Here is a 23510-nt window from a genome sequence, read left to right on the forward strand (position 1 = left end):
CCCAGCCATGGAGAGGCAGGAGCTGGGCTGGAAGGAAGATATACCCGCTACCTCCCTCCGCTCCCAGCCCAGTGGAGTTGCTAGGGCGGGTGGGCTGCTTCTGAATGGCCCTTCTATCTGGATCCTGCCCCCAGGCCCTGGATTAGGAAGTGGAATTTAGATGTCATGTGAGAGGAAGCTGGAGCAAGGACTCCAAAGGAGATGAGAAGGGCCTGCCTTCCTCACCTGTCTGGGCCCCTCTTCCTAGAGTGAAAGGGGTTTTGGTGAGAGAAGGGTAGAAGAGGGATGGTCTTCACCCACCCACTCGTCTCCCCAGACTGCTCCTCGATCCTACCCCCTTGACCTTAGAGGAATTCAGGAGCAGTGAGGGAGAGCCTGTCCCTGGAAAGTCATTTCTGCATGACTGAAGAGCCACCAGCTGTGCGATCCCACTCCTTGGCACCTCCTCCACTCCCGACAACAATGCCAGGGGGCCTCCAACCCACTCCCTCTGCCAGGGCCCCGGGCTTCCTGCTCTGCTACTCCAGGCAGCCAGAAATGAACACACAACCCAGGCACTTCTGCAAAGATGTTTAATGCACTTAGATTATACAGAGGAAGAGGGGGCAAGAAGGAAACATCTAAGTGAGTCACCCAAAAATTCTTACAAAAGTCCCAGGCTGGCTGCAGCCCCAGGAACCGAGTCGCCACTGACATTAAAAACTAATATAAAATTTACAAAAATCTGCTCGTTGCAGCATTCAGGTACTTGTACAAAAGGCGGGGGGAGGGGGTCTCTCTACAGGGCTCCTGACTTGTAACAGGGACCCAGGCACCTCATCTGGCGTGGACATCCTAGAAGCCAGAGAGGGAAGACCAGATAAAAAAATACAGTAAAGGAAATTCTCTACTGGTCTGCCCCATAGGGGCACCGACCTTCAGGTTTTCTCCCTGCTTGCAACTCAATCCGAAACCCCAGTCCCAAGACCCTGTATCTATTTTTAAAAATGCTCTAGCCCTTTTAGACTCTCCCTTCGGCTTCCCCAGTCCCTGCCCTGGAGCACTGCCCTTGGAAGAGGAAGATATGGGCAGGAAGAGGCATGAGCTCCCCAGCCAGGCCTGAGACTTCGCACAAGCCTCCCAAAACCCTCTCAGAATGGCAGCTGGGTCTGCAGTCCTCCCGCAGCCCACTCTGGGCCAGCGGAGCCACAGGAGCCTGCCTTATACAGCAGGAAACAGCAAGGGAAAGGCCCTTCTCAGAAGCTCTAGCACCAGGGACCTGGAGGGCTGGGTAGGACTAGGCAAATCTCCAAGTAGCTTGCAGAGGAGGCAGATTTAGGGAGGGAGGCCCCTTACCTCTTCCACCCACTACAAGGTCAGGGGCTCTCACAGAGCTGCAGGGAGGGAAAGACAGGGTACATTCACCTAGCATCCTTGGCCAGAAGCTGTGCTGGGCAGGGTCCAAGGTCAGCCTGTCTTGATCTTTGAGGGTCCTCTGTCACCAAGCCAGCAGCCTGAGACACCTCTGGGAGGCACCAATGCCCATGGGAAAGGAGGCCTGGTCAGAGATGCGTGATGCCCTGCCCAGTCCCCAGAGCCAGTGAGACAAAGCCTGGCCCCTGCAGGATCTTGGATGTGCACGAGGCTCCTGACATAGCATGGGTACCAAGGGGCCACAGGCTTCATGTGCTCATCATCTCGGAGCTCACCCACTTCCTCCTGCCTTTCCCTGCTCCCCCAGAACAGGGCCACATGCTGGCTGGTGCCTACCTTCAGTCTGCAAAGGCCCTCCAGGCCTGGGGCAAGTTGTTGACCAGGTGCTTCACAAGCTGATGACAAAGCTTAGCTCAGAAAATGCCCCTCCCCACCCAACCACAAATGGAAGCAGGGCGAACTGCAGCGGGGGACCCTTGGGCCAGTCTCCAGCAAGAGAGAGTACAGGGAGAGGCTGGTCAGGTGGCAAGGAATGGAGGCAAACTGATGGCACCTCTCTGCCTGTGACATGTCAGAAGACAACAGCTTCAGAGGAAGGGCTGCTGTGGTGGGTGAAGGCCAGTAGGGCTCCCTCTGGAAAGTCCTCAGGGCAGTAGAGGCACAGCTGCCGACATGAGGTTCCGAGTGGCTTGCATCTTGGCTGGTGGGGACCTGGAGCCAGTCTCTCCCAAATACTCCAGGCTGATGTGCCTTGTAGCTCTGAGCTTGATGGAGTTAGTTAACCGGATAGCCCTGAGGATGTGCAGAGGAGGCCAGGCCTAGTGGCTCCAGGGAGGTCCAACTCCTGTCCCTGGAGAACCCAGCTGGTGCCCTCATACCCCTGGGGGCAGCTCTTTGGCTAGATCTCTCATCAACAGAGTCCTGCACCCTGTGGGCGCTCCTGTGGCATCCCTGGTGGTGCCCGTGTGTGTAGCAGAGGCAGATGGGAGCCATGAGGAGCCCTGCATAGTCATGACTTTGCTTTGAAGAGGAGGAAAGTGATCCTGAAGTATTGCAGCAGTCCCTAGATTTGGGGTTAGAAGGTGGGAAAGGGGCTTGCTGGTTCCAGGTCAGGAGTAGGAGATAAGCCGAGAGGAACTCCAAATCCATGGGCTAGAGATAGGCTGGCTTCCAGAAGGCAGATTGTGAGATCTGCAGCACTGGGGGTGAGGGGCTGAGGACCATGAGAGGCCAGGATGCCAGAAAGGAGACAGGATGAGGAGTGGAGAATGAAAGACAGGGCAGGGCATGGATGGATACAGGGAGGATGGGAGGGCGGCAGAGAGCAGTGTTAGCAAAACCAAAGTGAAAGAGATGTTGAGAGGTGGAGTTTTCAGTTTTAGTAAGCCAGTCCTACAGCCTGAGACTGGTAGGCCCAGGGACTGGGGAAATGGGACAGGACTGGTTACAGAGCTGGAGACCCAGGCCCTGAGTGGCAGTGGGGGTGGTGTGTGACATGCTGAACCTCACCCTCTCCCAGGCAGGCCTGGTTGGGTGGAAGAGGCCTAGAAGATGAGGCTGGGGTCACCAAGTCTTTGAGACCCATTCACTTGGAAAACAGTAGCACCCCTCCCTGGCCCCAGCTAAACTAGGCTCAAAGCTGCACAAGTTGGTGTCTCCACTCTCTCCCTGCCCCAGGCTCCGCCAGGCCCAGCTGAGAAGAAAAGCCTCTCTTTGCAGCCGGCTCCTCCAGGGCTCTGGGGCTGGCAGGCGAACACCAAGCACCTTCTCTGGTGGCAGTCCAGGGAGAGATACAGCCCTAGGCCTCTGTCAGAGAATGGGAAAGTTCAACGGGGAATAAAGTTCTGTTTAAAAAACATTATATACATGGCTTCTGGACATCTTTGCAGAGCAATAAAATACCATCCGGTTTCTACAAAATAAAATAAGGAAGAAGAAAACCAAACACGATCAGAGGAATTGTTCCATGGCCAGAGGAGCTTGAGTAGCAAAGGCTTCCAGAGCTGAGCTGGGCGGTGCATCCACATGCTCTGCTCTGCACCTGGGCTGTCCGCCCACCTCCTGCTGTGCAGCAGAGGGTAGGTGAGAATGAGGCCTGTCTCCACCTAAGGGCACAGCCAGCGTCCAGAGTCAAACCTCAAACCAAAATCTGTTCAGGCAGCAGTCAGGGAGGGTCTGCATTTGCCCGCTTACTGGCCTGATGGGTCACAGGACTTAGCCATGGGGGGTAGGGGGTGCAGCCCCTGAGCTGGAGGTGAGATGGGGGGCCCGTGGCTTGTGCATTGCACCCCACTGGGCTACGGGGTGGTGCTGCGCAGTCTTCCTCACACTTGTCCTTTTATTTGTGGGGATCTCGTTGACACAACTGTTACACTGGAAGTCACTGGGGAGCAGCTGGGCTCCCTGCTGGCCCCTGCAGGGCCCAGCCCAGGCTAGTGTAGCGGACTGTCGAATACCACGTCAGGCAGGATGGAGACCTTCAGCTTCTTTTCAGGCCAGCTGTACTCTTTGGGAAGTTTGAACTGTGGAGGGAGCAAGCACAGACCAGGAGTACGAGTGATTAGCGGAATCCACCGTGCTCTTTCCAGACCGCCAGGCCTGTCCGGGGAGCCAGGGATACGACAGGCCGCGGGATGCCTGGCTTCATTCTCAAACGCCCGACCCAGGTGGGAGGCTGGGCTCAAATGGCTGCAGTGGGTGACCTCTTCTTTCCCCAAGGCCTGCCAATAATTAGCCAGGTTGGAGGAGGGCGTTTTCTCCTCCTTTTTCCACTAAGCTGACCTCCCTCTTGCTCACTTCCTTCGTTCTGCCTCTGGCCACAGGCATGTAAGGAATCTGCTCCCTGAGGCCCTAGGGCTGGAAGAAGGGGGCTGGGGGAGGGTCTGGAGGCTGTGGGGAAGTGGCCTGAGCTCTGTCATTGCCATGGCCTCTCTTTCAGAGGCTAGTGCAGGAAGAACCCTGGAACCTGTTCTTTGTAACCTTGGCCAAAGGCTCTAAAGGGAAGGAGGCCCTAGTTCGGCCCCAAAGTCGGAACTACACTTGCAGCCTTGGCGGGTACAGAAGAGTGGGCTTGAGGTGATCCCTTGGGCCTGGCGGAGCCTCAAGAGGGGCCAGTCCCCACCCTGTTCCCCATGTTCATTCACACCGCTTCCCAGGGTTACCAGCCTCAGAGTGGTCCCAGCAGTGGGCAAGGAGAGCCACATGTCTCCCACCCTGCCCCAGGAATCACTGATTGGCCTACAGTTCTGTTTCTCCTGCTCATCTGGGAGCCTCTGGCTGGGGAAGGGATTCCCTCTTTACAGTAGGACTTTGATGCAGTCTGGCACACAGTTGGTGCTCAATAAATGCTCACTGCCTGGGACTGATGCTGGAACTTAGACACAGGGTCTGTCTTTTCTAATTTGGCTAGACTGGAAGTCAGGGCAGGGTAGAAAGGAGAGAACAGTGCTTTCGACCTGCCTGGGGCTGGGGCTGGAGGCAGACAAGCCTGACCTTTCATGGCTACCTCCCTCTTCCCTCTCTCTGCTGGGGGACTATCTCTGCCAGGACCAAAGTGGCGAGTGGGGCAGGGTGTGGGGACAGCCTCTGGACAGAAAAGGTAAAAAAGAAAAAAGTCATTTTTAGTGACCTACTTTCCTCTGCTCCCCCTGGCTTCTATCCCTCTTGCCTGGACTGTTCCCCTCCTACCCCCTCGACACCCAAGCTCAAAGCAGCAGCCTGGCACAGTGCCATCCTAGTGCAACAAGGCCTCTCCGGAAGCACTTCAGGGCAGCTGGCTCTGGTCTGACTGAATGGGGAGCTGGGACTCAGGGACCAGTGACTTGTGGGGGTTGATTGGCTGGCACGGACTGGGTGCTTGATGACTTTGGAATGTATAAATGAACTAATTTCTCAAGCTGCATCCCAGAAGACAGAAGAGACACTGCTCTGCTCTGCTCTGCTCTGGTGACCCCTGGCTCTGGGGAGTTCCTGTCCACCTGGAGACCTGGCCTGGACGGTCCCACCCTGTGCACTCCCCTAAACTTCCTGAACGTCAGAGTCCTCTGTCCTGGCTGGTGTAGCCTGGGGAGCCCTGGCAGCTGGAAGCTCCAGCCCTGGCTGGAATCTAGCTCCTGCTTGGCCTCCCTCTGGCTAGAAAGCCTGGCCCCTGGGAGGCAGAGGAGTTCTCCCCCAAGCACATTTCCTGGCAGACAGGGCAAGGGAAGGGTCTGTCTCTGCCACAGGCAGGGCAGGGCCCAGAAGGGCTCTCCAGAGGCCCAGCCAACCTACTAATGTTCACTAACCCACGGGGCACTGAGGACAGAAAGGCTCCCATCCTGCTGGGGTGCTGGGGGCAGGAGCAGGGGGAGGGGAAGGGACTTTCCAGGATGAGGTAAGTCCCTGCAAATGAGGATGCTGGGAACAAGGGAGAAAAAACAAAGGGGATTATGGACTCCATTCCTCTACCCCAGAGGAGTAGCTGGAGAAGGCACAACCACAGCTGGCCTGCCAGCTCCTCCGGCTCTGAGCCAGGGCTGGAAGAGGGGGACTAAGAGGGGACAGCTCATGGCTGGAGAAGGAAGAAGGGAGAGTGGCTCCTGGGTGGCCCGAAGAGAGGGCAGGAGTCCCTTGCTGCCCACCAGAACTCCCCAGTGGAATGTTCTCTGGCAACAGACATGGGCTTTCTGTTCAGAACCTGCCAGGGAACAGCAGGGGCTGGGGAGAACTTGAACTAGCCTGAAGGCTCTGGCTTCCTCTTCAATGAGGTTCTTAGGAGTTGGCAATTTGGACAATTTGCTGGGTGTCCTTACAAGGGCTAGGGGTAGGACAGGGAATGGTGGGGTTGCATAGAAATAGAAGAGGAACCTACAGTCTCCTCGTCAGCCTATCCCTGCACCTTGGAGAGGAGCCCACAGATGTAGCCACACAAATACATGCAAGCACACGTGCACACACGTGTACACATGCACACACATGTATGCACACACATGGTCCCAGAGACGGGACCCACTGTCAGGGAAAGTCAAATGAGCTTACTTCCTCTGGAGAAGTCAAATCTTCTAAATCCTCCAACATTTTCTCTACAAACTCTTCGGTCAACAGAATCTGTGAAGATACAAGGCAGGCTTTTATTATTATTTTTTAAATATATGATCTTTTGCCAAGCACCAAAAGCTTTAGACCTCTCTTCTGACCATGAAGGAGAGATGAGCTCACTGTGATTTGTTTAAGGGACAGAGAGAAGTGTTTGAGGCCTGTCCCCAACTGTCATTCCCCCCATTCCTCCCACCTCCCTACAATATCAGACAGGGACAGAGAAGGAAAGGGGTCAGGGGACAATGGGGAGGGGAGGGAGGACATTGGGAGGTCTGGGAATGCTGCTCCTGGAAGGGAGATGAACACTGGTGGGGCTGGTAAAAAGGTTACATCAGGGAAAAAAAGGAACAAAAAAAGAAAAATTAAAAGGAAAAAACATTTCAATTAAAAATATATTGGTGGGGGAAAAAGCCCCTGTTGTAGTTGCCCAGGCCTCCTGCACAGTGCGGTGCAATCGCAGGGAAGAGCAGGGCCGAGGGCAGGGAAGCTGCTGCCCAGTCAGGCTCTCGTGTCTGCCTCTGCCCCCACTCCGTGGCAGGACAAAAGGAATCTGTCTGAATTTGGAATACAAGCCCTGCCTGGAATCTGCAAATGCCCCGGAAGGTACATCCAAGAATGTCTGAGCTGGAGAATCTGGAGACTGTGGACCAACGTCTCTCATTTTACAGATGACAAAGGGACTCCCCGCTTCCATTCCCATTCACGGTAGCTACGTCCTCCCAGGATGGAAGCTCCCAAGTCGCTGCCCTGCTGGGCTCGATCAGCCACTGAGTTCCTCCAGGCTTCTTTGAGATTCCTCTTCTCGAGGTCACCTCCCAGTGTTCCACACTGCTGTTCTAGTCTGATGCCTCATTGCCTCTCGCTTTGATGCTGAGTCTGGCCCCACTATTTGGCTAGCACAGCTACCACCTTCATCTGCTAAAGAAGTTTTCACAGCCAATACCAATGTCCAAGGACTCTCAGGGCCTCTAAAACCAGGTCTTCCTCAATCTGATGAGTCATTTTCCCCACCCAGCCCTCTGGTCAGACTGCTATGCAGAGCCAGGCCAAACCGACCTGAGGTCTGCACCCCACCAGGCCCTGGCTGAGGATCTTTCCTCTTCCAACCTTGACCCCTTCCTTCACCCCTCCCTCTCTCTGTCCTTGTCCCCAGGGCCTCCCGGCCTCCCCCAGCCGCAGACCCTTCTGTACCCCCAGGCCACAGCTCTACCTGTCTCCTCCCGCACACTCTGAGCACCCGGGTAGGGCACAAAGGAAGAAAGATGATGGGGTGAAGATCCAGACGAGGGGCTCTTCTGAGGGGAAACCCTCCCTGTGAGGAGGAGGAGAATTGAGAACTTGAAAAATACCCACCAGGTTTCCCCTGGGAATTGTCAGCTGCCAAGAACAAAAGTTTCCACACTGTGAGATAACAAGGAAAGTGAGCAAGCAGGACGGCTCGGGACCTCGAAGGATGGAGGTCTCCAAAACAGAAGTGGACAGGGTAGAGGAGGGAACGAGGAATAAGAACACTACTCCCAAGTGAGCAAAAAAACGGCTCATCTCCCTGTCTTACATTGGAGGAAACTGAGACACAGGCAGGTTATGTAATTTGCTCAGTGTCACACAGCTTATGAGTGGCTAAGACCATACCCTGGTCATGTCTGGACTCTCAAGTTAGTGCCTGGAGTACTGCTCCAGAATGCTGAACTCTCACCCCCAGGACACTGACTCCTCTCTTCATTCTTCCAGGGACACAGGCATGAAGGCAACCCATTTCCCACCAGGACAGGCACCCTCCCTTGGCTGGCAAGGAGACAAGAGACCCAGCCTTCCCAGGCTCCAAGCTCACAGCAGGTACAGAATAGCTCTGACCATCAGTCCACACCTCCTCACCAAACTCTCTGTTCTAGGAGCTAGGGCCCTGACTGAGGACAGAGACAAGGCTTAGAGACAGAATAGGAGAGGCAAAGTTGGCAAAGTTGGGGGAGGTGCACCCCTACAGTTCTAATTCCCCAAGTGGGGCTGGCCGACTCTGCCCAGACTCCAGACTTACACATACCTCTCCCACAGCCCAAGCCCTTGCTCCTCCTACTGTCTTATCCCAGGGGTGTCCTCCCCAAAAGTTCAGAGTTTCCCCACCAGTTATCACCAGTCTGCTCAAGTAATACAAAAGTCCCATTCATATTTTTGGCATTTCTGGGGCTCACTGCCATCTCTGCAAATGCTAGCACAAACACAAGCATACCTAAAACCCAATTATATTACAATGACTCCAGTCTGGGCCGGGCTAATTTCTAACTCACAAATAACTTTGAGGGAGGGCCTTTCTGCCAGATCAGTAAATAGATCTAGGATTATAACAAGTGCTGGGGGTGAGATGGGGTAGGAAGGAGGACAGGAAGAGGGGCGAGGGTTCACAGGGGCTGTGGCCACCCAGTTAGACACCAGAGTTACTCTTCAAGGAAACGTAATGCCACCAACACTGAGTTTATTCTCAGCTGGCTCCTCTGACAAAGGTCTCGAACTGATGCTAGGGAGAGGGTGAGTTATAGTGGCTTTTAGTAGAGCAACCACTATGCGTGGCACCATCTGTGTGTGGACTTATTTTGGGCTCAGTTGGGGAGGGGTTGGCCAGATCAAAAACAAGGACAAACCCTAGTTGCTCCTCCATTTTCGCTTTTGGTGATTTGCTGGTTCCTGCTGGCAACTTCACGTTATTTTAAAAGAATTAAAGGGAAAAATTATACATGAGATCTGCATGATATTAAGGGTGACATTCTCTGCAAAGAAACACGACAGACTGTCATAGCTCCAGGCACCTAATTTAATTTCCTTTGGGAGTTAAACCTTAGAAGCTTGGATTGAACAAACAGGCCCTGTTCTTTGTATATTTCAAACCTGGAGCTGAGAATGTTAACAGATCTTATCAACAGGACACTGGAGATAGACAGCTAAGATGGGGCAGCTCCTGGGAGCTCTCCTGAGTAACAGACTCGCCCTTGTGATGCAACTGTGGGAAAAGCCTGTGCAGTTCTGGGGCTTGGCACTCCTGAAGCTCACTGGGTCCCTATGGAGCTGCTTGGCTTTGTCACAAATAATAATGGGAATGGTGATGATAAAAATGACAGTAAAAATGGCCAATAGCAGAATCAGTACCTCCCCCATGTGCCAGGTGCTGTGCTAAAAGCTTGATTGGTGTCATTTAGTTGAATCCTTGTGGCAGTCCTGCTAGGGAGGTGACTATCATCCCCACTTTGCCCAAGGGTAGGTATCCAGAGGAGACAAGGCGCTGGACTTTTATTTTTTAAATGGAGTCTTGCTCTGTCGCCCAGGCTAGAGTGCAGTGGCACAATCTCGGCTCACTGCAACCTCCACCTCCTGGGTTCAAGTGATTATCCTGCCTCAGCCTCTGAGTAGCTGGGATTACAGGCGACTGTCACCACATCTCACTAATTTTTTTTTTTTTTTTTTTTGAGTCAGAGTCTCTCTCTTTGTTGCCCAGGCTGGAGTGCAATGGTGAGATCTGGGCAAACTGCAACCTCTGCCTCCCAGGATCAAGCGATTCTCCTGTCTCAGCCTCCCCAGTAGCTGGGACTATAGGCATATGCCACCATGCCTGGCTAATATTAGTAGAGATGGGGTTTCACCATGTTGGTCAGGCTGGTCTTGAACTCCTGACCTTGTGATCCACCTGCCTTGGCCTCCCAAAGTGCTGGGATTACAGGCGTAAGCCACTGCACCCAGCCTAATTTTTCCTTTTCTGAGACAGAGTCTTGCTCTGTCACCAGGCTGGAGCACAGTGGCAGAGTCTTGGCACACTGCAACCTCTGCCTCCCAGGTTCAAGCAATTCTTCCACCTCAGCCTCCCAAGTAGCTGGGAATATAGGCAGGTGCCAAACGCCTGACTAATTTTTGTATTTTTAGTAGAGACAGGGTTTCACCATCTTGGCCAGGATGGTCTCCATCAATTTTTCCATTTTTAGTAGAGACAGGGTTTTGCTATGTTGGCCTGGCCGGTCTCGAACTCCTGACTTCAAATCATCCACCCGACTTGGCCTCCCAAAGTGCTGGGATTACAGGCGTGAGCCACTGTGCCTGGCTCAAGCCTCTGGGCTTTAGAGGAACAGCTATCTGACCTCATGGTGGTAGAGGATGCTTCTTTTCCTGTCTGGGGAAGACACCCCAACCCTAGAAGCCTGTATATTTGGGGATGACTTCTCTGTCTGCTGATGAAGGAGGTGAACATAGCTTTGTTTTTTACCAATGACCTGGAAAATCAGCAGTCCCAACCTCCACCAGCCACACATCTCCTGGTTTCCTGCTCAACTTAAAAAGGCTGGAAGGCTGGGCGAGGTGGCTCATGCCTGTAATCTCAGCCCTTTGGGAGGCTGATGAGGGCGGTTCTTGAAGTCAGGAGATCGAGACCATCCTGGCTAACACGGTGAAACCCTGTCTCTACTAAAAATACAAAAAAATTAGCCGGGCGTGGTGGCACATGCCTGTAGTCCCAGCTACTCAAGAAGCTAAGGCAGGAGAATTGCTTGAACCCAGAAGGCGGAGGTTGCAGTGAGCTGAGATTGCGCCACTGCACTCCAGCCTGGGTGACAGAGTGAGACTCTGTCTCAAAAAAAAAAAAAAAAAAAAAAGAGGGCTGGAGGCCGGAGAGCGCTAAAACACCAGACTGGCCAACTGGAAAGGAAGGCACGTCATGCCCAGAGATGGTTCCCAAGTGGGGACAGTGGGGCAAATTCCAAGGCCAGCCTAGTGAATACATACAACTTGACAGTTCTCTAGCCCAGGAGGTAGCAGTATAAAGATTGATAACAGCACTCACTAACACTTGCACTTACCAAGAGCCAGGCAGAAAACACTTACGTTTGTGCACAAACAGCTCTCAGAGGGAGGAGTCCATCTAGAGAGGAAGACCCCCCAACCAATCTGAGCAGCACACTCCCCTGGGAAGCTTTTGAAAATATGGGGATGCTAGGCCCCATTCACACCTCCTGAATCAGAATACACTGGGGCAAAGCCAAGGCACTTGTATTTTTAAGAGGTGCCCCACGAGATCATGGTAGGGCTGCTGGAGAAATACTCAGGCCCACAGGAAAAGGGGGTTTGGGCATAGGCTTAAACCAACAAGGGTGACTTGGTGGCTCTAGCTCCACCACCATCAAACTGGCTGAGCTGCCAGGGGAGCAATGGACCCTGGTCACCCCTAATTCCCACCTTTGGCCAGGGAGGGGGCTTGGAATCTAGGCCAGCAGCTATTCTAATGGGCTCACACCAGCTGCCTTAACCAGCTTGCCTGGTGATGGTGAGGGAGGATTGTCGACAACCTCCCAATTCCCTAGGCCCTAGCAAGTTCCAGAAAGGAACCCGAAAAGTGATCTTGTGTCAGTGCCTGCCCTGGGCAGGCCAGGCTGTGTGCAGGCAGGAGCCCAGCTGCTGCAGATCTGACGCCAATTCAAATGTCTGTGGTCAATGATATTTCTGAGTCTGCAAAGAGTGGCTGACAATGCCCACTCCTTCCCCTTGGTGTGACAACCCACACTTTGTCCAGGGCCTTGTTTGTTCATCATGTTGACATGTTGTTCTTGCTTCCCAACAAGTTTGGCTTTCTTTTCCCTCCCTTTCCTTCTCTCAGGGAAGGAAATGTGTTGTTTACAGTGGAAGAGCCTGCCAAGGAGCTGCTCTGGCACCCAATGGCAGTGGAGGAGGTAGGGACAAGGGAGAAGTCCTGTCTTCGTCCCTTCCCTCCCAACCCCCTCCACAGGCCAGACAAAAGCCAGAAAACAGCTTGGAGAACACCCCCCACCCAGATCAAGGGCAGAGGTATGTGGTGCGGCAGGTATCGGGCTGCAGTGGGGGCACAGATCTCGCTCATTTTTTCTCAGTGGGTGGTGAAAAGTTGGCTTTGGTGGCCAGAAGCAGGCTCAGACTCCTGCTCTGGCTGTGGGCTGCCAAGAACACAGTGGGGCATCATAGTCCTTTCCTACAAGGAAGGGCACTTCCCCAGGCACATTGCTGGGCTCTAAATCTGAATGGGCATCCCCCTGGACAACAAGGTCTCTGGGGCAGTCCAAGGAAAGGACTCCAGGGAGAACAGGTATGGCTGGGTTCACCAGGAGGAGGAACAGAAGAGGCACCAAAGAGGAGATACCCAGGGAATGGACTGGGAATTCCCAAGTCATCTTCTGTACAATATCCAAATGGGTGGCAGAAGGCAGGGCTTGTCCAGAGGAGAGCTCGGCAGCAGCTCCCCAATCCTGGCCTGGAGCAGCAGAGCCCACTTGGAACAGCTGCTGGGCGTTTTCTCCTCAGCCTGGGGCTCTCCATCAGGGCTGGCAGAGAATGGCTGGGACTGGGGGCGACACCTGGGTGAGCTGTCAGACACCACACAGCTGAGAAAGCATTGCGGGGCCTAAAACAATATTCTCATATTTGGTGATGTGACCCCTATGTGACCGCTGGGGCTGAGACTTCAGATCAACCCTGGCTGGGGACGGATGAACGCCTCAGCTCTGGGCCAGGCTCCCGCTCAGAAGACTAACAGCCCAGTGTTGACAGGCTCAAGGGAGAGAGGCTTGTTAAAGCCACTAGGATGAGGGAATGCTGGGGGAAGGAGGTGCAGGAGCAGACCTTGGCAGGCCCCCTCCCAGGGTCTGAAGAGCCTCCTGCACAGTTCTGGAGTTGGCTGATAAGCTTTACAGTCTCAGCAAGGATGAAAACAGCAAATGGCAGGGCAGACCAAGGCGTCGTTCCCTGGAAAGTGAAAGCCTGTGGAACTGGAGCTGGCTTCCTGCACCTCCAGATCCTCCATGAAGTAGGGAGTGTCCACTGTGCTCCACCTGGGGCTGCAGATGGCCCTGCTCTGCCACATGCTGGGGTCCGGACTCTCCTGGGTCTGGACTGATGGGGAAGTGGTGGAGTAGGTGGGTGTGGAGGCCTGTCTGGGGCCATTCCACAGGCTCTGGAAAGGGGCTCGGGTTCCCGAACCTTCTGCCTTTTCCTCTTGGCCTCTCTTTTGTCACTCTTCCCTCATGCAGGGTGTCTCTGCCACGCTTTCTCCCAAGAGATAACGAGTCTGGGCTGGTGGCCAGAACAAGGTGCCAAGGTTGCTGTAACAAAGTCATCCCAGCCCCTCCGTTTCAGCTGGGACCAACGGGAGAGTTCTGGCAGCAGTCAAGAGAACAGAAGACTGGGTCTCTTCATGTCCTGCATCTCCTGGATTCTGCTCCTTCCTACTCCTCTGCCCCCAACAGGCCTGGGCACACAAGGCCCCAGGAGACACCCCGGAACCCTGGAGGTGTGAGCAAGAGAGGCCTGCAGGGAGCAAAGGCAGACCTCTCTGTGCTGAGGTCCCCTCCTGAGGAGCCTATGGCCCTCCTTGGCCCAGTGGAGTGGCCCTCACTGGCGACTGCAAGTCTAACCCCAGGCCTCTAGGAGGTCCTGCAGACTCCCAGGGAGACAGCCAGCCCCAGAGCGAGACCTAGAGGCCCACAAGTAATTATAAGCCCAGGTTCCCACAAGTGAGGGAGCTGCCTGTGACCACAGTGGCAAGACCCTAACGGGGGAGGCTGGCTGGCAGTCAGAGGCAGAAAGTGCTGACTGCCTGGCAGGGGGAGGAGGGCTGGTGTGGGTGTTGGCTCCACTGTTGAGAATCCGGCTGGGGGCAGGGTCAGAGGGTTTCCCAGGGCTCCTTGGAAAGGGCCTGAGAAACCCCTTGGTGATCAAGGGTGGGTGCTTGGGGAGTGGGGCCTCTGCCAGCCTTCCCGGGAGCTCTCCTGTGAGCCGGGCCCCGTGGTGGACCACAATAATGAGCCCATAACACAGGCCTTTGATTGAGCAGCTCCCAGCACAGCAACTTTATTGAAACATGCCGAGGCCAGCAGCTCGTTCCCACCGCGCCCCGGTTCCCTGGGCAACAGCCCATGGGAGGGGACCATGTGCTGGGGAGCCAGCGGGTGCTGAGCCTCAATCTCACTGAGGGGCTGCCAGGGAGGTGAGGGCGTTGTGGCACTGGGAGTGGGAACCCCAGCAGCTACGAGGTCAGGGGCTTGGGGAAATGGGGTTGGGTCCAAAGGACTTTCAGCGGACTGAGGGGCAACGTGACATCTGCTGAGTCCTGTGGGGGCCAAGCTTCCTGAGCTGCTGAAAATCAGAGACACTGACTACCCTCCCTCAGGGCAGGAAGACGTTCCAGGAGGGGAGGAGAGAGCTCCAAGGATAGGGTCAGAGCTGAGGAAGTGAAACCTAACTGGGTAGAATGTATTCTGCAGTTTGGGAAGGCCCCAGTCCCTACTGTCCCAGGAAAACGTGCTTGAACCTTTAATAAACACACATACACACATATGCACGCGCGCACACACACACACGTGCGCTACCTGGGGACATTTGGGAATGATGACCTGTGAACTCTCAGGGGCTGGTCCTTACCTTCAGCCTCCCCAGCAGCTCTGCCCAGGAGACAGGCCTCCTCCCTCCCTGTTCTCCACAGGGGCAGGGGTAGCAGCCCAGGACATGGCTGGGGGTGGGGAATGGGGGGAGGCCCTTTCCACTTGTGCTGGGCTAATTTCAAATATTACACTTCAGAGCTTTTGTTACAGTAACTACCAACACCACATGGACAGAAATCTAATGTTACCAAGTGGGACTTTTAAAATGTATTTATAACTTTATGGTTCAAAGTAATTTTGTTATGAAACGATATAATAACAACAGTGGAAAAAGGCAAGATAATTTATGGAACACAATATCCCTAAAGCACTAGCTTCCATTTCTAACTCAGCTTAGTCTGGGGAGTGTGGTTGGTGTCCTTTGTTTGCTGTTTGTTTTAATTAAGGGTTAGTATTTTGGTGGTGGGGGAGAAGAGGGGCCTGGCCTGAAGGAGGAGAAATTCTGTAGACATGCAGCGATAAAAAGTGTTTCTGTATTGAGTACATGTGCTTTACAGACTCCCCAGACTGGGTGAAACCCACAAACCCAGCATCATTCTCTTCCCTTCTACCGTAATGCTGCATGCCTCTCCAATACATCGCAAACCAGGTACGGCCACCTTTAGGCTTAGGGTCAGGTTCCCTTTCTTGATACTTGTGAGCGAGGTGAGGTAAAGTGTTCAATCCTCTCTCCACCCTTAACAAACAAACAAATGCCAAAAAAAGATGTTGTCCCTCCAAGACACTTGGGTGTGTGGTCAAGCAGGCTGAGCACCCATTAGAGACCCGGGACGGGGGGTGGGGCTGGAAGGAGGCCTATGGCTCTGAGGCCTCGGTACCCTGCTTGGCATCAGCTCTGAAGCTTGCTAAAGCCAGAAGAGCAAAGGAAGCACAAAGTGCTCTGGACAAGCCAGCAGGTCTCTGGTCACACACGCTCAGGAGGAATGGGAGGGCCATCAGAAAGGGCAGGAAGGGGAGGCTCATCCCACTGAGGCCTGCCCAGCCCTCGGTCCAGGCACCCATGCCACTGTCTGAATTCTGGTGGGATTTCCATGTAGCCACTGGAGACTGGCCTCCACATATCCTCCCATCTTGCTTTACCCTTGATTTCTTGTACCTTGGTTTACCCAGGGTTCAAAAAGTCTTACAGCCTTCCAACCTGGATTTCCACGGGAAACAGAATTACCAATAGCCAGGGCCTGGAGAGTTAACACTTGTGTCTCAGGTGACAGGGGGAAAAGGCCAGGAAGTGCTCCTGGAGCTGCTGCAGTGGGCAATGGCATCTATACTCCACATCCACACACAGACCTCAGGCCCTGAATCCAAGAGGCATTCATGACCAGCGCCCCCGGAAGGGGCGCCACCAAGAGTTGCCAAGGGAGAAGAGGAGGGGTGGGCAAGGAAGAGCCTATGGAAGGAAGGAAGGGAGTAGAAGAAGGGCCTTCTCACTTGTAACCAGGGTCCATGAGCCGCGTAAGGATGCTCCTCTGTGGCAAAGGCGCCTTCTACTCCCGTGGAGACAAACGTGATGGCCATGTCCCCTGTGATACTTTTATATGTAAAGTGCCGTCCATGCAGGAGCCTGCCCCTGGGGGTGGGAACATAGAAACAGTGAGGAGCTGGGCCTGGAAACAATTCCAAGCGCAGCAGGCCTGGCCAAGGCTCTGGGACAGTGGGGACTATGCTCCACGGGACAGGGTGCCTGGTAAATGCCCTCCTGGCTGCCCACCTGCCCACTAACAGAGGACTGTATCCAAACATGTTCATTTCAAAGAGAAGCCCCCCTCACAAGTTCTCTAAGGTCATCCTTTCAAAGTGCTCAAAGCTAGAAGAAAACACTCTAGATCAGAGTTCAAAAGCCCTCCAGAGGTCGTGGGGTTCACCTCCCTAAGGAAAACTGAGGCCAGAGATAAAAGGTAGCAGTGTGCCAAACGTCATGCCCAGAGGTAACAGGGGGTCACATCCCCTATTGGGGATGGAGCTGAAGTAGTGTCTAGACAAGTTTCCCTGGGATGATGGGATAGTGCCTCTCCAGTGGGACACTTCAGTGACCAGGGAAGAATCTTCCACCTGCTTCTGGGTTTTCCCATAACATTTAAGTGGCTGGCCCAAAGGCCATAGCACATCTTAAAAAAAAAAGCAAGTAAGCAAACTGAAGCCATGTGGGGTCACTCAGGGAGCCACAGAAGTTACTGTTAATCCCTAGTCTGGAAATACACCTGGGGGAGGGGCAAGCAGGGGCAGCCAATGGGCAGAGCCACCCATCAGCGAAGGAAGCGGAACCTGCCCGCTGCCTTCTCAGGCTGCCTCCAATTAACCCTTCACCAGTCGAAAGGCCCTGGGCCTGGGCCAGATAAGTGGCTGGGGAGGATGTGGCTGTGGGGTGGTGGTGGGCCCCGCGAGGTCCTGTTCATTCTGGCCACTTGCTCTCTGTCTGCTGCCCAGGGTGGCTGGCCAAGGCTGGTTACCCTTCAAACTCACACCCAGGTGCTGGGGACAGTGGGGAGAGTCCCAACTGTGCAAGTCTTCTTCCCTGTCACTGTTCTGCGAGTTTAGAGTTACTCTAAGAGCCTCTGCTGCTCAGAGTGTGGGTGGAGCCCTGTGGCTGTTGGGGAGCCAGCTGTAGCAGATGCAGCCGTGCAGCCGCCCTGAGCACAGAGCTGAGTTCTGGCCAGAGGGCTGGGCTCTGGCACTGTGGACAGAAGCAGAAGGGACACAGCTGGGCTTCCTGGTCCCTCAAGGAGTTTGCTGGGCTGGCCACTGGGTTTTAGAACTGAGTGTTTTCCATGGGAAAAGCAGCAAGCAGGAGAAAATAGAGCCCAATCCACCCAACCCTGCCCTGACAAACCAGTGCTTCTGGGGACCCTGCCATCCCTGACCCTGGACTTGTGGGTGGCTGGGGGCACCTGAGATTCCCTAGGTCACAAAGCCTTCTTCAGGGGAATAGGGCCAAGGAACACTTCTCTGGACAAAGGAGAGTTCTTTAGCACCTATTCCCTGTGGATTCTGACTCCAGAACTTGCAAACGAGGAAGGTCTGTCAAGCAAGCAGTCAGAGATCAGTGGGGCTCTCTGGCTACATTGCTGGGCCCACTGGGGACTGTCGCTGCTGTGGGCTAGGAGATGTAGAGAAGAGAGCTCCTCTCTAGGAAGGATGGTTGACTTCTCACCACCTAGGCCCGCCAGAGGCTTGGGCAGGGAGAACACTTCATGGCCCAGTGACACAGGGGTGACTGGCCAGTTCACAGCCCTCGGGCTCCAAAACAGGCCCCAAGTGGAGTAGCTCTTCTCCCTCCCTGAGCCCCAGCCTGCTTAGGTGTGTGGGCTGCCAACAGGCACCTCAGCCTCACCGGGAGACAGCAAGCACGGGCCTGGTGGCTCTCTGGAGCCTCGAGGATGTCTGCTAGGGGAGGGGGCTGGGAAGGTTCTGAAGTGTCCCCTGGAGGCTGAGCTGGGTGCTGTGGGGTGAACTGTGTGGCAGGGCTGTCTCTCTCACCTTAGGCAGAGAGGAATGAGGGCTCCGGACTCCTGGTTGAATTTCAGATGTACACTCTCGAGCTGCCGTGTGCGAATGAGCTCATGGGGAATGATGGCTGTGGAGCTGTCACTTTCCAGGCTGTCTTTACGGCTCCTGTGAAGCAAGCACAGGAAAAGGTTTAGCACAAAGTGAAAAGCCCAGGGAGGAGCAGGATGGGAATCTCTGTCTGGGCTCCTGAGTAATAAAGACAATAATGGTGACTGATGATAATGATGGTGACAGCAACCATTTTGTATATGCCTGGCAAGCGCCAGCCACTGCACCAAGCACTTCTCACTGACTGGCTACTCCTCACAATGCCCCCAAGAGGTAGCTGCCACCATTCTTTCCTTTTTTACAGAGGTGGAACTGGGAATACGGAGGCTTAGTAATTTGCACAGGTTGCACAGCCAGAGAGTGAGTGGAGGTGAGATCTGGTCTCAGGTAGGTCTGGTTCTATAAAGGCTGCATCTTTGGCCAACATTTTTTTTTTTAAGATGGTGTCTCGCTCTGTTACCCAGGCTGTAGTGCAGTGGTGCAATCTCAGCTTACTGTAATCTCCACATCCCAGGTTCAAGCCATTCTCCTGCCTTAGCTTCCTGAGTAGCTGGGATTACAGGCGACCGCCATCATGCCTGGCTAATTTTTGTATTTTTAGTAGAGATGGGGTTTCGCCATATTGGCCAGGCTGGTTTCGAACCCTTGACCTCAGGTGATCTGCCTGCCTTGGTCTCCCAAAGTGCTGGGATTACAGGCGTGAGCCACCGCGCCCAGCCCCAACATTCTACATTAAAATTTATGGCACAGTGGCTTGTCTTTCCCTGTGATCAGCAGGAGCTTTTGGGAGCCCTTCCTCTCCTGCCCTGGAGCCTCAGAGCTCTAACTCTGAGCACCATGAGATATGGCTCCAAGAGTTTCTGTCCAGGTGACCCTGAAGGCTCTGAGGATGAACATTCCACCAATGGCTAGGAGCTGCAGGGACATTCACACCCTTCATCTAACCAAACAATAATACAATCTGCACTGCTGAGTACAAGCCGGGCTCTTAGGATTCAGACCAGTGGGCTTGGCTGGAAAGCAGAACCGGGCTTCAAGGCCCCAGGAGCCTGTACCAGATTCCTCCTGTGGCCTTGGCACCATGAGCTGTCACTGCTGCCCCACACTCCCTCCAGCCTGCTCCCCACCAACAGTGTGGCCCACAGCTTGGCCACGGGGTCCCTTTGCATTCTAAGATTTGCTCTTTCAAATTCAGCTGCCCCCACTGACAACCTCTCAAATCTGCCTCGTCCAGAAATAAGAGTTACCCACTGATCTCATTCAAAAGGCCGGATCCTGGTTTGGGCTGCGAGTCTCAGAACAATTCCCCAAGTGTCCATCAAAAACTGGGTGAGAAGCTCTAGTTATTTATCATTCAAGTGGCAGGCAGGAGCCACCCAGGATGACAGCCGGACAGCCACTGAGGGGCAGGCCCAACCTCCTCACACGCTGCGAGTCTGGGTGCCGGGTAGCTCCCTCCGGCAGGGTAGCACCCCAAAAGGCAGGGCACCTCTGCAGGGGAAGGTGTAGGATCAGCAGGCAAAAGACAGGATGGCCCTGGCCAGCAAGGGCCCTGTGGCGGCCGTGGGTTAAATGTGCCCCTGAGGTCACGGGCCATCCTTGCCTGCTGGTCTTCTCCTTGTGGGGACTCACCCCCGGATCTGACTGTTCCTTCACAAAGAGTTCCCTTCCTCTGGTTTCCTAAAGCCAGCTCTGAAACTGCCTTTTCCCCTGGCTTCGCCCTTGCATAAGACCTGTTAAGGAGACAAATGCAATGGCCAAGAGGGTCACAGTATTCAGGACTGGAAGGAAACTCTGAGGTTGTTTAATCTAGCTCTTTTCTTTACAAAAGAGAGTGGGTGACACATCCAAGACCACAGGGCAGGTCTGTGGTGGGCCAGAATGGGAGTCTCAGACTTCCAACCAACTCTCTTTCCCTTCCCTTCACAAGGGCTGCTGTACCTCCCTCCCTTCTGAAGGAAGCACCAGCAACAGGTGAGGGCTCAGTGGAGACAGGGGGTGCCCTCAGGGCCCAAAAAAGAGCAGAACTCAGGAAGCAGTGTTTCCTGAGCCATGTTTCCTGAGCCCTTACTCTGTGCTAACCCTCTGCTCAGGCCACAGGTTCGCTCGTTGATTTCTCCCAGAAAGCACAAGGTAGGCTCTGTTGTCAAGCCTTCTTTCACAGACGAAGTAACTGAGGCTCACGGAGGTGAGGGGACAAGCCCAAGGGCTCAGAGTGAGTTTAAGGGAAAGAACCAGGGGGTGACTCTCATAAGCACTTCCCTGTGCCATCTCTGACCAACCGCTCCTGCTTCCAGACACACCACCATTCTCCTGAAAGGTCCTGAGGTCTGGCTTGGCCAGGTGGGGCCTGTTAGAGGATCCCAGCCTCTATGGTGCCGGCAAAAATGCTGATGAATAGCATGGGAGGTGGGGTGGGGGCTTGCGGAGAAGAATCAACAGCACACAGGGCTAGAGACATCTCAAGTTGGAGGGGAAAATAAATTGTTGAAAGTCAGCTAAAGTCACCTTGGTAACTGCCACAACACACTCACCCAGAACCAGGACATCAAACCCAACTGCAAACAGCTTTAAAGAAATGGAAAAGAACTTAATCATCTGAAGAATTAATGTGACAAGTGCCCACATTTACACCTCCCACCAACCTTCAATCATTTGAAACCGTACTTTAATCTTTTAAGAGAAAAAAAAAATTGCAAAATGCTACATCTGCAGTCCTGGAGCTTGGGTATTTCCGGCATGCTGCTTCACTGGAAACACGGCTGCTGTTACACACACACACACACACACACACACACACACACACACACACACACACACACACCCCAGCTTTTTGCTGATTTGTTTTTTCTGGACATCAATGCAGAAGCATGAATTATTTGTGTGGGCTGGGCGAGGTATTAAATCTGCAGCCAACACAGGTTTGCAACGTTTTGCATGGTTGTCAGCTTAATCTTAGTCATAAAAAAATAAGTAGTGTGCTCGGCAGCATGGCCTAATTTTTCAGCTGGGCTGTTTTCTCCCTGAGTTCCCAGCGGAGGGTAAGCCATGGCTTTGGGGGCAGGAAGGGAGAGGGGCTCTCGGCAAGCCACAGCTCATACCTGCTGGGGACTGCCAAGGGCATGGGGCCAAAGCTGTGCTCCAGGAGACAGAGTGGCTAACAGCTTAAGTTCTGTTCTAGTCTTACATGACATTGGGCTTAACTTCTAAGCTTTGGTATCCTCTTAACAAGAATAAATAACAATAGGTCATTAGAACTAAATGGGATGACTGAGATGAGGCATATCATAGTGCCTGGGATGTAGTAGGTGCTCATAATATATCTGACAAGTGCAATAATGTGTTGACATTAGCTGGCTGCCTCTAAAAGTCTACCTGCCCCTCCTGCAGGAATGTCAATGGCCTAACCAAAACTTGTTTGCGTTTATCCTGGGCCCAGAATCCAACTGCCTCTGTCCAGGTCAGTTCTCTGCTGAACAAAAGTTGTTGCCCGGAGTTTGGGAGATGGTACTTCTGAGATGGGGCTTGAAAGGTCTCCTGACTCCTTGAGTGGACCCTTGCAGGCTTTGTTCAACCACTGGTGCTCTGGGAAGGCCCTCCTATAGCCCAGCAAAAACCCTGAGGCCTTTGCTCCACTGATGGAGGTGCTGCCAGGGCTCTCTTCCTTCTACAGAGCACAAGCTGCCTTCCTGCAGTTTTCAAACCCTTGTTCTTCAAGTTGCCCAGAGTGAGATGAATTCATCTTCACATAACAGCCTTTCCAATCCCTAAGGCTGCTCTCACATCCCACCAATTTTTTTTTTTTTTTTTTTTTTTTTTTTTGAGACAGAGTCTCACTCTGTCTCCCAGGCTGGAGTGCAGTGGTGTGATCTTAGCTCACTGCAACCTCCACCTGCTGGGTTCAAGCAATTCTCTGCCTCAGCCTCCCGAGTAACTGGGATTAGAGGCACCTGCCACCATGCCTGGCTAATTTTTGTATTTTTAGTAGAGAAAGGGTTTCGCCATCTTGGCCAGGCTGGTCTTTAACTCCTGACCTCATGGTCCTCTTGCCTCGGCCTCCCAAAATGCTGGGATTACAGGCATGAGTCACCGCACCCGGCTTTTTTTTTTTTTTTGAGATGGAATTTCACTGTTACCCAGGCTGGAGTGCAGTGGTATGATCTTGGCTCACTGTAACTTCTGCCTCCTGGGTTCAAGAGATTGTCCTGAATCAGCCTCCCGAGTTGCTGAGATTACAGGCGCCCACCACCACACCCAGCTAATTTTTGTATTTTTAGTAGTTACTGAGTTTTGCAATGTTGGCCAGGCTGGTCTCAAACTCCTGACCTCAAGCGATCCACCTGCCTTGGCCTTCCAAAGTGCTGGGATTACAGGTGTGAGCCACCACACCAGGCCCCAAGTTTCTTTTTCTACTATCTGTGGCCCTAACTTTTAACTGGATTCTTGACAAGGTTCTGAAATCCTCCATCCATTCAAGTCACCTCCCCTGGGACCCTGGGCTCATTCTAACTTGTCATAGTTTGAGTGTCCCATTTAGAAGTGAAGTGTTGTGTGTGGCAATAAACATAGTATGTGACCTAACCAGTGCAGATCACAAAGGGACTATAATCTCTCGTTTGGGACATTTTATTTCTATTAAAACTGTCATCAAATTATCTATTCTTTGTAACCTCCTCATACTACCAGCTCACACTGCACTCTCTCTGTCAATGAAATCTCCCTCAGGCTTTCTCCCACAGGCTACCCTTGGACCTGTTCTCCCCCATCTAGTATGCCTGGTTGATTACATGGCACTAAGAGCAGAACTCTGCACTATCTGGCTAGTGTTTCAGCAGTTTGGGTATTTCTGAAACCTGAATCTGGCATCCATCATATTGGCATTGTTTCCTGACTTCACATCACTGACAAAACTGATAAATTTGTCATCGATGTTCTCATCCCAGGCTTTGATTAAACAGTAAACAGGACAGGGCTAGGCTGACAGGCTGACATCATTACTTTTTGGGTATGCTCATCCAACCGGTTATAAAC

General features: G+C 53.5%; 1 protein-coding gene across 5 annotated transcripts in view; it reads right to left on the minus strand.

Moving 5' to 3' along the window:
- Positions 1-555: 555 nt before the first annotated feature.
- Positions 556-23510, minus strand: part of SUFU (SUFU negative regulator of hedgehog signaling) — a 121721-nt gene continuing 98766 nt past the window's right edge. For 2 of the 5 annotated variants that reach the window (XM_012439579.2, XM_012439578.3), the window contains exons 9-12: positions 18402-18536; positions 16356-16494; positions 6430-6498; positions 556-3935 (exon numbers count right to left, since the gene is read on the minus strand). In XM_012439579.2, coding sequence (XP_012295002.1) covers positions 3846-3935; positions 6430-6498; positions 16356-16494; positions 18402-18536 — 433 coding nt within the window. In that variant the 3' untranslated portion in view covers positions 556-3845. Of the gene's footprint in view, positions 3936-6429; positions 6499-14081; positions 15604-15629; positions 16495-18401; positions 18537-23510 lie in introns of those variants that run through there. The other 3 variants (XM_012439577.2, XM_012439576.3, XM_012439580.3) reach the window with 2 other exon arrangements.

The sequence above is a fragment of the Aotus nancymaae genome, unplaced genomic scaffold (genome assembly GCF_030222135.1).
Source record: "Aotus nancymaae isolate 86718 unplaced genomic scaffold, 86718_ANA_hifiasm-v0.15.2.pri h1tg000010l, whole genome shotgun sequence".
NCBI lineage: Eukaryota > Metazoa > Chordata > Mammalia > Primates > Aotidae > Aotus > Aotus nancymaae.